The 15,382-nt window shown below is 44.5% G+C and overlaps 1 protein-coding gene across 1 annotated transcript in view; it reads left to right on the top strand.

Annotated features, from left to right (window-relative positions):
* Positions 1-15,382, top strand: part of EPHB1 (EPH receptor B1) — a 428,630-nt gene that overhangs the window by 369,286 nt on the left and 43,962 nt on the right. Inside the window, exons 11-12 of the mRNA XM_032630301.1 lie at positions 4,458-4,705; positions 12,265-12,480. Of these exons, the coding sequence (XP_032486192.1) occupies positions 4,458-4,705; positions 12,265-12,480 (464 nt within the window). The remainder of the gene's footprint in view (positions 1-4,457; positions 4,706-12,264; positions 12,481-15,382) is intronic.

Genomic DNA, 15,382 nt, shown 5'->3' on the forward strand with positions numbered 1-15,382 from the left:
GGTTCACTCTTGATGTTGTACATTCTATGGATTTAAACAAATGTATAATGACGTGTATCTACCATTTAATTTCATATAGAGTAATTTCACTGCCCTAAAAATCCTCTCAGGAGAGCACGTTTTTATTTTATAATTTCAAAAATCTATATGATGAGACCCCTACAGAGGATATAATTTGGAGCTAAAGTATTAGGAACACTGAACCTGAAGACCAGTCAGCCACAAAGATTAAACAATGACATGACATTTGTCAATTAGGAAACGAATATACGTAGCCCACACTGCTCTATACAGATAGGATTTTGCAAAGCCACACCTTCATTGATTTCTTGCTTCCTTCTCTTCTTTCTCTCCGCTCACAGCTACAAAGCCCACACTTTGTGTCAGGCCCTGTGCAGTGAAAGGCAGCTTGTAGGCAAGCACTGCCTTCAAATGAATTCAAAGGTGTAGGGATGAATTCCAGGTACTCCAAGGCCTTTAGCAGTTCCCCAATCCGTTTGAAATACGCTTGGGTGGTTTAGACCCCTGGCTCTCAACGTTGGCTGTTCCTCAGAACCACCTGGGCAGCTAGGCTTGGCTTCATGGGACCTGTGTGGTCGCACGGAGTCCCATGCTCAGCAGGGCCCACACTTAGTTTAATGCTCTGCTGTCACAGTGTTGAAATTCTTAATAAATTTTGAACAGGGAGTCCTGCGTTTTCATTTTGTACCAGGCCCTGCAAATTACGTAGCTGCTCCTGTGAGCAGCTTTTAACTATGTCCGTGCCCAGGCTGCACCCAGACCAACTAAACAGAATTCCTGGAGATGGGACCCAGGCCTCTGTGCTTTGTAAGCTTCCCAGGGGATTGCAGTGGGCAGCCAACTTTGGGAACGCTGGTATATAACAGAAGTCCTCAACTGGGGAGTTTATGTGTATGTTGTGGGGAATAGCAGATTCACCTGGGGCACTTTTACACACTCCCCAGACTGATGTGTAGAAATTCATAAATATTCTGATTCTTAAATATTCCGATCTCATCTGACTAGCCGGGCAGGAACTTTCCATGAATATGATATTTGTCTATAAGGTAGTCCTGATACCAACCAGGGTTCTTGGCCTTCCCCAATCAATAAAAATTGACCAGAGGCCAGACAAGAAATTCAGGCAAGGCTTTACTGTGACCCCTGCTACAGCAGAGGGGAGTGAGAACAAACAACAGTCTCCCTGCTTGCTAGCTCCCTCAGGAGCGGCGAGCTTACTCCTTACATGGTGTGTGTGCAGGGATCCGTCTGGAGGGGTGGCTTTGGTGTTTTGCCCACCCCTTAAGAGGTGTGGTGTGCAGGGGGCATGCGCAGTGCCCTGCTTTTGCTCCTGACTCCTTGCTCTTGCTCTGGGCTCTGCAAAAGTGGCAGTTGTGTTTCTTGGTCTCTTTGTATCTTTTGTCCATAATTTTGCCCAAACTGCGCATGCATGCAGTTATTTTTAGTCCCATACAGTTTCTTTGTATTTTGTTGCTTGAGGATAGGTGTGTCCAGGTGCAAGCACTGCAGCACTGCAGCAAAGGGTCCCAGATCCCAGCCTGTCTCGGTCACACCGTGTTTGCTGTTCCCTGGTTACTGAGTCTCTATAACAGTAACTACGTATGAATGGTTAGGACTTGTACAGTTGGAGCACAGTGGGCCCTGCGTTGTGACTTCACATCCACCCAGCTCTCTTCCCTGTGGCGCTGCTAACCGAACACACCTTCTGAGAGGCGGTATGGCAGGAAAAGGGATAGGCCCAGGGAGTATCCCTGGCTCTGCCTCACAGATGTGGGGTTTGAGGCATGTTTTTGTCGTGCTTCAGTTTCCTTATTAGTAAAATGGGCATGATAATACCCAGCTCATGAAGGTGCTGTGAGGATTAAGACATGCAAAGAGCCCAGCACGGTACCTGACACAGAGCAGGTAGTCAAGACATTTTGGTGTACTATCTCCCCCAAGAAGAAATATTAGCATACTTTCCCCTCACTCTCAACCGTGTCTTTTTACTAAAAGAAAATAGAACTCATTAGTATGACAACAGGGAAGAAATACTGATATTCTTCAACTAGTACGCTTATTAAATATGCAAGCTGTATTCATTCAGCTCAAAATTATTGAATAACTACTAGGTGCAGGTGTCAGAGAGATGGATTCCATATATCTCTATACACAGACACATATATATACATACAAAAATATATAGAGACACACCCATATATACAATATATGCACAAGTGCATACAGACACATACATATATGCACATATATACACAAGTATGTATACATACATACATATACATACTCTACACAAATATATATACATAGAGAAGCACACATATATGACAGGTGGTTGTTATTCAGTACTTTTCTTTAAATTTTACTCATTTGAACTGCAAAGACAATGCTTATTGTAACAATTTAAATGTAAAAGTAACTAAAGTTTACTAATCCATACTTCCCCACTCCTATTCTCACCATTCTAGTGTAACCAATTTTAAAAATAATTTGAAGTTGAAAGTAAATTTGCTATGAATTTTTTCCATAATGTTTTTTTTTTGGCATTCACCACCCCCCTACAGGCATATTCTACAGACCACATTCTATTAATATAACTTTCTCTTCTTTTCTGCTTCACTTAGCAATGTAATGCAGACATTTTTGAAGCCAATGCATCTCACTCATCTATTAGTTTTCAGAAGCTCATAGCATTCTGCAGGATGGCTGTCCCTTTCCAGCCATCCCCCTGGTTATGGTCATATAGTATTTGGCTGTTGAAGGAGATGCTGCCATAAACAGTCTTTTGTAAAAGTGTAAATATTGGTACCTCCACTTCTTTTGGAGCCTCCAGCAGTTTGTAACCCAAGAATGGGCAAAGCCAAACAAATAATAATAAATAAGATACCCCAACTTTTATTGGCGTACCTACCACGTACCAGACACCTCAGTGGTGTGTACAAGTTACGGACATGAATGAGACTTGGTCTGACCTCAAACAGTTGTGATCTCATGTCAAAACCAGTATTACACGTGCTGTCTATCTTAGGTCCATGCTGAAACCTTCCTAATGGTGCTTAAGCCAACCTCTACTCCAGCCTTAGATTCTAACAAGTTCCATAGACTCTGGAGCAGTTCTGCATCCACAGGCCTTTCATGCAGCTTCCTTCCAACCTATGCAGCAGAAAATATAAGAAGTTCCCAACTAAATCACAGATGTTAACTTGCTTTTCTAATTCGGCCAGTAACGTATCTGATTGCTCACAGTTTGCTCCATCATCGCCTTGCAGAAGCTGAAAGTGAGAAAGAAAGTTTTCCCAGCAGAAATCCATGTTTCTCCTATCAGGCCTTTGACACCCGTTTCTGCGATGCACTTACAAGTAGATTCTAAATTGCTTCACATGAAAAAACTGAAGTTACAAAACCAAGTTAAATCATAAGATAACTCTTGAAAGCACGTTGAATGGGATTCAACAGATTTTTTAAGCAGCTGTGAAATAGTGTCACCAGAATTGTTTTTACTCTTGGTGATTTTACTGCAAAAATGTTTAAATGCTGTGGCACCCATGGAGGTGTGCAGCTCGTGTCTGCTTGAAAAAGCCACTGTTCAGCTGCCAGGAGTGCAGGTAGCTGCCAGCCTCCTGCTGCAGCACCTTCAAGATCTGCCTCGGCTTTCTCGCAGGGACCCAGCTCTTTCTGGCAGCCCCAGTCAGTGACTGAGCACAGTGGGATGCTAGGGCCTGGGCCTTTCTGGAATGGGCACTCTTTATTCTGAAGCTCCTCATTGGGTTAGATGAGACTGTCAGGTCTGCATCAACCAGGTCTGCACTGCAATCTGGGCCTCTCCTTGCCCACTCCTGCTTCCCCCTTCTTTTCATAAAGTCAGGTCTGCACCATGATCTGGGACTCTGGCAATCCTACTTCTCTCCTCTTTATCCTGCAGTGTCTGCTAACTTACCTTCCTTACTCCTCAGTTTCTGTTTTCTGAGGGACCCAATAGACACAAACACTTTCAGGGCAATGTAGGAACATAAACGCTATACATCTCATTCAGAGGACTAAAGTACCTGAACGTATCCCATAAGCCCTGGACATTCTTGCACTAGGTTCTGCTAAAAATGAATTATGATTCTGCCACAGTGAAACTGACCATTTCATTTCAATTGTTCATCTGGGATACAAATGAAAAAACAAATGAGGAAAAACAAACCCATATAGAGTCTGAAATTTCACTTTAGTTACCCAAGAGATCCGAGGTAAAGAACATATTTGGGTATTCCTTCTGTGTTTGCCGTGAACTGCTTAGCGCTGGGACGTCACAATTACAGTGAGAGGACACTATTTCCTTTCTGCCACCTTAATCACCGTTCCACTTGGAGCACCATTGTTCTTGATAAGCTGCCTCCCCTCATGGTTCCACAGACAGAAGGAAGTGAGTAATAATTGCATTCTTGTTGCAGGAGAGTTTGGAGAGGTGTACAAGGGGCGTTTGAAACTTCCAGGCAAGAGGGAAATCAATGTGGCCATCAAGACACTGAAGGCTGGGTACTCGGAGAAGCAGCGACGGGACTTTCTGAGCGAGGCGAGCATCATGGGCCAGTTCGACCATCCCAACATCATTCGCCTGGAGGGCGTGGTCACCAAGAGTCGACCGGTCATGATCATCACGGAGTTCATGGAGAATGGCGCTTTGGATTCTTTCCTCAGGGTAAGAGCAGCTCAGCTCACCTTTACTCCTCAGGGCAAAAGCATGGATGATGCTGGTGCTGGTGGACGCTGGCAGACCGTTGTGGGCTGGGGAGAAGTGTCTGTGTGAGGACAGCCTGTCGCTCAGGAATCCCTGATGAAATGTGGGTGGGCTTTGAAGATGTTAGCGAGGTTAACAGATTTGCTGCTGAAAGGAAAGAACAAAGCCCAGCATGTGGACCCCTCTGTAGGACAGCATCGAGACAGGCCTGGATAAGTGCTTGCTGGATGAGTAAGAGTGAATAGATGAGGACGGAGAATGGCCATCGGTGTCACTGAAGAGACTGAAGAGACTTCCAGCTGCTACGCTGTCCTGCGTGATTCACGCAGATGCCAGTGGCTATCTCTGCCTCTTCCCCAGCATAGCCGCCCTTCCAGACAGCTCCCTTTGTTCACAGTTCAGAGATAAAACAGGTTGCCCTTTTCTGATGCCTGGGCATCCCGGCCTCTGAGGAGGCGCTTCTGGGCAGGTCAGGGGAAGAGTGTGTCGCAGGCGTCCACAAGTCTTTCCTGGAGTTGATGGAGAACTGTGGCTCCCAACCACCTGCAGCAGAGGTGCGGATCCTTGAAGGCCTATGGCCAGGAGATCTGTAAAGGACCGTTGTCAGAGCATGCCCACATGCAGCCACAATGGAAGCATTTTCACTACTGTGGGGTATTCCAGAGCTATTCAGAGAAGGGGCGAGTGAGCATGGCCGAGGTGCTCATGTCTGGAGGGTAGAAGCTGTCTGACCACAGGCCATAGAGCAAGGCCTGCCTCAGACCAAAGGGACAGCTGGGCAGCCTGGGAGCAAGAGAGTTCAGGGAGTGGCATCAAAGAATGGGGCAGGACCTTCTGAGCAAGGGCTTCAGAGTAATACTAAGTAGCCAGCTATGCATGTCACCAAAGCTACCAAACAGTAGCTATGGCTGAAGATCAAAGGACCATTCGTAGAGTCTCATTGAAACAGTCATGAGGTGCCCTGTGTTGGGATGAGAGAGACATTGCTCTAATGCTGTGGAAAAAATCACCCCAAGATTTTAGTGACTTAGCCCAACAACAATTTGGTTTGCTCACAAATCTGCAATTTGGATAGGCCTCGGTGGAGACCTCTCTGTTCCATGTGTTGTCAGCAGGAGAAGCTCAAGGGTTAAGGCCTGGAATCGTCAGAAGCCTCATTCATTCATCTGTCCCATGGTCGATGCTGGGTATCAGCCGGCATCTCTCCACCTGGATGACTAGGACTTCCTCACAGCAAGCTGGGTCCCAAGAACAAGCAACCCAAGAGTAGAAGACAGAGGCTGTATCAGTTTTGAAACCTAGCCTGAAATGTCACAAAGCATCCTTAAACCACATTGATGGACCCACCCAGATTCAAGGAGAAGAAACATGTCCCACATCTTGATGGGGGACAGCAGCCTTCTTACACATAAGGGATGGGAGGTCCTGTTATATCCATTTTAGAGAATACAACCGGCATAGATGCCTCTGACCCCCAGGACCTTAGTGCCCAAAGCTTCCAGCAGTCATCTGCCTGGATTATACTTTTTGTTTCCGTACATGAAGTACAGAGGTATCACATAAAGAAGAACTGAAACCTTCCTGGGGAAGCCAGGGAAGGCTTCAAGGAAGAGAGAGAATTTCTCTGATATTGGAGAAGGAGGAATTTGCCAGACAGGTCAGGAATGGGCAGTTAGGCTCACAAAACAGTGGAGCTGTGTGTTCATAGGTCAAAGTCAGCGTGGCCTGTCTGGTAATCTGTCTTCAGCTGCCTGGTGGCTCCAAAGCTCAGAAGCAGAGCTTAGGGGCTGCAGTGTGGAAAGGGAGCTGAGGACTTGTCTAGAAGCTGCATTTGTACATACTGACCCTACCTTTGCAGGGGGAGCACACACTTTATGCCTCGTCTGGGTCATTAGGCAGTAGTGGCTTTTGTTTGGTGGGGTGGGGGACAGCTGATGTAGGTGATGGGCCCCACGTACTTTGCCTGGTACAGCCTCCTTGAGGGTGTGGGTTATGCTTTGTATTTTGAAACCCCAGCACCTAGCACACTGAGCACCGGGTCGAGGATAGTTGAATGAAGAACGTTTCTGGAGCAAAAGAGTTTGGGCATGGCAGGAGAGATGGAGCTTGCTGAGTGTACACGGTCTCTCGTCCTTGTAGCCAGACCTCTCGTGTCAGCCAAAGAAACGTGAATAGGAGGTAATGTTAGAAGAAAAAGTATTTTCCGGAACCAGCCTCTGAACCTATCAGGAGTCATTTACTTCCTGCAAGTCACCTGTCTGTGCTTCACAGAGACTCTCAACATGATCTGGAGACTGTGATGAGACTCTTTCCCTGGAACGCACAGGCGAACAGGAAGATTCATTCTCAGGAGCCTGCGGAAAATCAGAACCCTGCTCTGAGGGGCACCCCTGCTCTGCACACACCTGTTCCATTTTGGGGGCGCAGGACATGGGGGCAGGTTGGATGCCAGTTATTTTTCATGACAATGTGGCCCAGACAGTGGGAGAAAAGCTAAGGGCGAGAGAGGAGCACAGGGAGATAAAGGGGAAAGGATAGCCAGAAGGGAGCGGCCAGAGCAGGCGGTGCTGGGAGCTGAGGGAAATGAAGCATGTCCGACTCCCCACCCGGCACAGAGACAGGTAATCTATAAATCTAATTTCAGCCTCACTACCAAACCCTGGAGCATAGCAGCATTAATTGATGTATTTGCTGCTTGATAAAATTGAAAAGTGGGCCATCAGTTCCGTCCTGCAGGGTCCATCTTCTGGGAGGTAGTATACTTTTAAGATCACCATTCAGAGAAGAAAGGAAAAGGGTTAGTCTTCAATTTGTGCACCTGCTTCCTCCTCAACCCCCCATTGGTCCGTTCATACCAGACGTGGTAGCTTTGGAGAGTGACCACAACTCTAGCTCTGGATGGGTGTCTCAGAGGCTCTGGGCATCGAGGGTCCAGGGAACACGTCGGAAAGGGCTTTTCACAGTCTGCTCACTGCTCCCCACTCATTTCAGGACTCAGAATTCTTCACATTCTGGAGGGATTGGAAACACCATTATTCTTTAACCACACATTCAGTAGGTTCATAATTATCCATTTTTTAAAAAATGTCTGTGCCATGGGTTAGGTAGACTGCAAATCCATAATTAAATATTTCCTTCTTGGCACTCAGATTCAGGGGATTCAACCTGGTAGCTCTTCCATAATCTTAGGCACAAGCCCTGAAGCCCTCCTCAATGTCTTATGCCTCAGCCAAGAGGGTCGACCTGCTCCATAACGCCTTCGTGGCTAAAGCTTGGCCTTGTGGTTACTGCTGGTTCATTCACAGATGGTCGTAACTGGAAGACTCTTGGAAGTCACTGAGCAATGTCAAATGGGGACATTTATCATTCATGGGGTGCTCATTCATGGGCTGGAGCTAGAGGACAGCAAGCCAGTTGTCAGAAAGAGAACACCAGGTTGCAAGTTCTGAGACTGAGGCCCAACTTTGGGCTCTGCTATGAGTCACCCTGTGGCCTTGAGCAAATCCGTTAACTCAATTTCCCAATCTATAAACTAAAGGCATTGAGCTGGATGATCTTGAAAGGGCTCTTTCAGGTAAAAAAAAAAAAAAAAAAATCTATGATTCATTTTCTTCAAACAAATCAAATAAAGGTTTCATTTCCTGAAGTAGGTTTGTCAATGTAAGTTGAAATACCTAAATCCTTCCTGGCTAATAAAAGGGCCAGAAAGTGGCTTCAGTGAATTTGCAGAAAAGCAATTTCAGCAGAAAGCACTTCATGAAAGGAAGAAAGTTTAAATCACTTCACCCAGCCTGTATTTCTACTACAAACTGTGTTTTTACCATGTGTTCAGCACAGAATCACATCTTTCCCAAAGTTCTAAGAAATCTGTTTTTCTTTTTCTGTCTTGTTTATCTTTGTATGCTGATGCTCATATCTCTGAAAGTTCTTTTTTGGGAGTTTATATCAATGAAGTGAACATAAAACAGCTGGACATGTCAGAAAATCTTAATATGTTTATGTCTCTAAGTTTCCAAGATTATGGAAACAACAGGTATGACTGTCTTATCATGATACCCGATTCTCCTGCAGATTCTAAAGAAAATGTGTTGTAGAGTCAGCATTTTCCAGTGGAAAAGGCACTGGACAGGAATTATAAAAGATTCAGATAAAGTAGCATATTTGTGGTACATGTTTCTACTTTCTCTTTCTATGGCCATGACAGACATCATTAATCAATCATAGATCTTCTTCCTACAAAGCTTATACACAGACTTCTCCACACAACATTTGAGGCAGCCATTACCAACTGATAACAGATGAGACGTAAATGGAGAAGCAATTTGCTGTTTGGACTTAGATTCTTGTTATAAGTCAAAATCACACAGAGTGATTTAAGGCTGATCACTTAAACTTTCTGGACTTCCTTTATCTTCTCTATAAAAACAATGTAATATTGCCTGCCTTGCCTACTCCACAGGACTGGAGTTAAGGATGAAGACATATTCCATGAAGTATGACTTGCCATTCAAAGGCCAAGAAGCGAAGAAATCAGTTTGTAGATTAATTGATCCTAATTTGAGGCCTACATTATTAGTTCCTACTACAGTTAGGGTGGGGATGGTTATTACAGATGCCAAACTGCTGAGCTCAGAATGCACTGTGAACTAGGCTCTCTGAGGGCACTGATCCTAGGATGTCTGCCCCACACGCCCAGGAAGCCAGAAGGAACCTGCAGTCCTCGTCCAAGGTGTCCTCAGTCTCTCTCACCAGGCATCTGGAGGTCATGGGAGAGAGGATTTGTGAGACATTATGGCCTTGCTGATAATTCCAGCAGTCATTGCTGCTGTCTTAGTATTCATGGGGCACTGAGCTGAGCCCTCCACATGTATTATCTCATTTAACCTTGAATCTCAAATCTCAGGAAGAATGGGCACTCTGTTCTTATTTTACAGATGTGGGAATCATTGCTCTGGAGGTTAAATAACTTGCCCAAGAGCATGCAGCCAGTGAGAGACAGAGCCCGGACCCACCATGGTCTGTCTGGCTCCAAAGCCTGAACTTTTAATCACTTTTTGCCCTTTGTCAACACCAGAATCTATAAGATGACTGATCTAAACATTTAAACAAATCAGAAAATGAAGCAGCTCAGTGAAGTCTTTAATGACTTAAAGTAGAAACATAGACAAAAATCTGCAAAAGCTTTCAACACTGCTCTTGGCAAAGCTGCTTCCAACCAGCACCGGTGCCCTCCCCAACATCTGTCTACAAGTGGGCTTCTGTAGGGAGACATTTATTTTTAACCACATTGTTGTCTCCACTTACAGAGCAGAAGAAACAAACTGAATTGAAAAATTCTGACCCTTGGGACTTGTGGCTGAAATATATTTTCTAATATGCGGAAGTTGCATGACAACTTTCTGGAGAAGCAGATCCCCAGAGACCTACTTAGAGAAGTGATGGTGCTGGGGGAATCTGGGCTAGCTTCTCAAGGAAGTGTGGAGTGAAGTTCATTAGTGAGCAAGATTTGCATCACTCACGGCACATCCAGCTCTGGCAGATGGGCACCATGTGCTGAAAACCAATCAGTTTCCAAAAAGCAGCTCTGCACTTTATTTTGGAGTTGGTTAGAAGCAAATATTGCAGAGGAAGCATTCTGGGCAGATTGGGAGGTGGTTAAGGTTTGAGTGAGAACTTGGAACTTGGAGTATGTCAAACTCAGTGTGTTTGGGGGTCCTCCTTCTGGTGGGGGTTGGGGACTCAGGAAGGAGTGGAAGGAGTGCCAGTTTGCTCCAGTCCTTCAACTGAGCGAGGGGTATAACCAACCCTCGGGCTTGCAATCTCTCATGAGGAACGAAGTCTTCAACAATTCATGCTACCATTGTTAGACTTTTCAATTGTTGGAATATTTTCCCTAATAAATAGTATATTTTTATAACAGCTCTTTTATTTTTCTTTACTTATTTTTGCATAGAAAATTACTTTTGCAGGAGCTCATGCATAAATGATGTGCCCATACATATTAGTGAGATAATGCATGTGAGTGCATTGGGCACCATCTCACAGACAGTAGGTGCTCAATAAATGGGAACTCCTCACACTGTTTATGCTTCCTGCATTTCACAGGAGGATCCTGGGGCAGAGGGAGGGACTGCCTTGCCCAAGGTCTGTGTTCAGCAGTAACTGGACTAGCCCAGGGTGCCCTGCCTCCTCCTCCCTCTCCCCCACTCAGAGCATCTCAATGCCTGGGCCATGCTCTGCTTACACAATGCAACTCATAACCCTTTAGGGAGCAGCTGGGGCTGGACTAGTTGGGAAAATGTGTTCTTGGCAGCATGGCCCAAGGTCCACTGATGTAACCTGTGTGTGCAGACTCAGGGGCTTTGGGGAGGTGGAGGAAGGCATGCATTCACTCACAGAAGAGCCTGTCCTCTAACCATGGAGGAGGGAGGCCACCCAGGTAAGAAACTGTGATTGGAGAGAAGGCAGCACTTCAGGTTGGCAGGAGGAGGGGCAGCAACAGTTCCCATTCACTGGGAGAGTTCACGAGCCAGACACGGTGTGTGTGCTCCTCCTGACCATCCAGCCCTCTGAGGCAGGTGTGTTATCCACTGTCGACCAAGACACCGTAAACATTTAATTCTGGAGACAAGAAGAGATGTACCAGCCATTCATTCAGCATATGTTTATCGAGCTACATCTGTCTACTCAAACGTTCTCAGCACTGGGAATGCTATGGTGACTGTAAGAGGGAGGGTTCTTGTCTCAAAGAGCTTAGAGTCAAGTAGCAGAGACAGACAGACAGACAGGCACACACACACACACAACTAAACCTTGTGATACATGCTAAGAAGGAAAATAAGAGCATACACTGAAGGACAATAGTAAGAAAGTGCTAATTATGTGTGGGGGAGGGGACTGGCTAGAGAGACATCCTCTCTGAGGGAGTGACATTTAAGTGGAGACCTGAAGCAAGTAGGTATTGATTGTGGGGAAAAGACAGAGGGAACAGCATGTGTAAGGGCCCTGAGGCAGGAAGGGCTTGGCCAGGGAGAGGATTGAAAAGTCGCCAGTCACTGTGGCTTTAGCACAGGAGTGCAGGACAAAGTGACATAAGGTGAGGCAGTAGCTGATCCCATGGGGCCCCGTGGGCCACACTGAGGAGTTTGGCACTTTCCCTTAACACAGTGGGAGGCCATTAGAGCGCTTCAGTGACGTGACCTGATTTCTGTCTTACAAGGATGGCTCTAGCTGCCCTTAGAGAATGGATTGGGAGGGGGGAAGGTGTAGGGAGGCTGTTACAGGTGATGGATGATGATGAGTTGGTTAGAATGGTGTCAGTGAAGGTGGAGAGGACTGGATGGCTTTGAGATGTAATTTGAAGATGAAATCCACAAGACGGCAAGGAGAAGGCAGAATGTTCAAGGAGAGGGAGGAGAATGGGAGTCGGAAGGGAGAAGGCAGTGGGGCCCTGGCACCTCAGCTTCTGCTTGACCACTGAAGCCCATCTTGATCTGGTTGCCCTTGGTGTCTTATTACAGCAAAATGATGGACAGTTCACGGTGATCCAGCTGGTGGGGATGCTGAGGGGCATTGCCGCGGGCATGAAGTACCTGGCCGAGATGAACTATGTGCACCGGGATCTGGCTGCGAGGAACATTCTGGTCAACAGTAACCTGGTGTGCAAGGTGTCTGACTTTGGCCTTTCCCGCTACCTCCAGGATGACACCTCAGACCCCACCTACACCAGCTCCTTGGTGAGTCCTTCTGTGTCTTCTCGGGTCAAAGTACGACAGGGGTGAAATGTGGCTGCTTATGGCAGGGACCCATGACGGACCATACTGGGAGGGACTGGGACCAGAACTCATCTATCCACTGAGGGGAGCCAGGTGATGGGCAGACCATTCATCCAGGAGAAATTACAGTAGCTGTTTGTCCAGGCAAGCGTTGGGGCATAGGCTGTGAGAAAGGGTCGGTGTCTCCTCTGAAGGCATGCTGTTCCTGGCCCATGAAGAGGACATTTTGGAAAGGATGATTTGGGGGAATCCAAACATTTGGACAGTGGCATTGGAGACAGCTGTCAGCAGGGAGTGGGCTGTAGTTGGGTTGAGCACTGTGATACCAGGTAGACTCCTGGCCCTCTTCTCTTTCCCTATCACTTCCAGAAAGCCTTAAGTACCATCTACATGATGAGTACTCTCAAATTTGTATTTCTTGCTCAGCCTCCCTCTCTACAGACCAAGCAGCTTAATCATCTGTGTCCAGCTGCCTAGTTTACACAATTCCCTTTAGAACTTTCACAGGTCCAAAATAGAGCTCTTGATTTACTCTCCAATTTCCCCTCCCCCATCTCTTCAACTCAGTGGTTACACCATTCGACTAATGACTGAAACTTAGGAATCAGTCTTGAGTTCTCTCTGTGCCTCCCCATCCATGTCCAATCCCTCAGCTACTCCTATAGGTTTCTATAAAGTCTGTCCCTTTCTTCCCACCTCTGCTGTGCACCCACCCTCTTTCTAAGCACCATTCTCTTTCACCTGAACTGTTACAGTGGCTTCCTAGTTAGTCTCCCTGGTTTCCTTTTGTCTTCTTACATCTATTCCCAACAACATCCAAAGTGATTGATCTTCCTACTTAACTACCTACCTATATTCCTTAAGCTTGCAGAAGCAATACATAATTATCATAAAAATCAAAATAAGACAGAGAAGAGGAAAGACTAACTCAGAACCTACAATTTCCTTGAAGCAAGGGTTGGTAAATTTTTCCTAAAGGGCCATATAGTAAATATTTTAGACTTTGCTGGCCAAGAGGCCAAATGAGTATATTATGCACATGATTATATAACCATTTAAAATGTAACGCTTTAAAAATGTATGAACACCACCCTTAGCCCATGGTCTGTAAGAAACCAGGTGACCTGCCAGATTTGGTACTTAGGCCATAGTTTACCAAGCCCTGTCCTGAAGCATCAGTTCCAACAATTAGGTGTGCCTGCTTTCACACTTTTCTCTTTGTTCAAAAATTTGAAATTTTTTATTTTATAAAAATGGGATCATACTATGCCTATTTCTCTGTGTCTTGTGTGTCTCTTGGGGATTCTTACTACAGGTTGCTGCTTTGAAAGTCTGTAAACATTCACATTCCACTAGGGATATACAGTGCCCATCTTCCAACATCCTCACCAGCATTGAAAGTAATCAATATTTTAAAATTTGCTAACCCGAAGGTGAAAAATCATACCTCATTTTGTTTTAATTTGCATTTTCAACTGACTGCTGGAGATATTACTGTCTTTTTGCACAGTTACTGGGATTCATGTTTCTTCTTTTGTTAATTATCTGTACATGTATTTACCTATTTTTCTATTGGGTTATTTTCTTGTTTCTTAGAAATTTATAGGAATTCTTTTTATGTAAGAGATGTTAACCCTTTTTCTGCCATATATGATACAATTAGTTCCTTCATCTTTTTCTGTACAAAAAAATACAATTCTTTTTTTTTATTCAAAAGAATACAATTGTCCTTTTGATATTGTTTATGATATCCTTTGGCTTGCAAAAGTGGTTCATATTCATTTAGTCAAAAATATCTATCTTTTCCTCTACTTATTGGATTTTCTGGTTTATTCTAAAAGTTCTCAGGGTTATAAAATGCCTTTTGAAGCAGGTTGTCCTATATCTAAATAGTTAGTACACCTGAAATGTATTTATTTTTCCCAAGATTTTAGTTTGAAAAATTTCAAGTGTACAAAGAACTTGATAGAATTTTGCAAAAGACAGCCATATTCTCACCACATAGATTCTAGAATTATTATCTTGCTATGTTTGCTTTATCATATAACTATTTAATCCATCCCTCTTTCTACTCCATCCTATTTTGTTGATGCATTTCCAGATAAGTTGCAGATATTAGTACACATCACCCCAAACGCTTCAGCATACACATCTTTAATAAGAGTTAAATATTTGTTTATAGTTCTTTCCTTAATTAGGGTAAAATTTGCATATAAAGAAGTGCACAAATCCTAAGTGTACACTTACAGAGTTTTAACAAATGCATGCAACTGTGTGACCCAAAATCCTATCAAGATAAAAAACATTGTCATCATACCAGGAAGTTCCCTCATGTCCCTCCCCTGCCCCACACCCTGAGGCACCCACTGTTCTGATTTTTTTTCTACCATAGGTTTGTTTTGCCTGTTCTTGAACTTCACATAAGTGGAATCAGTATGTTCTTTGTGTCTGTCTGCTTTCTCTTAACATTCTGTGTGTACGATTCATTCCTATTGTTGTGTGCAGAAGTAGTTTGTTCTTATTTACTGTAGCATTCCACTGTTTATTTATCCATTCTCTTGTTGATAGACACCAGGGCTATTCTCAAATATGTTTCTGAATATGTGTTAGGGCATATATTCTAACCCTGTTTTCATACAGGTGAATAGATAATTATACCAACACCATTTATTGAAGATATTTTCCATATTTTATTGAATCACATGTCATCCTTGTCATATGTTAAGTTCCTTACATAAACTATATTTTGATTCTGAAATTTGCTCCATTAATCAACTTAAATTCTTATTCCCAACCATATTGTTCTAATTATAGTAACTTTATCAGAAGTTTTACTATATGGTCACAAGAATTTTATCAAGAG

This window comes from Phocoena sinus, chromosome 4, assembly GCF_008692025.1.
Source record: "Phocoena sinus isolate mPhoSin1 chromosome 4, mPhoSin1.pri, whole genome shotgun sequence".
In the NCBI taxonomy this organism is placed as follows: domain Eukaryota; kingdom Metazoa; phylum Chordata; class Mammalia; order Artiodactyla; family Phocoenidae; genus Phocoena; species Phocoena sinus.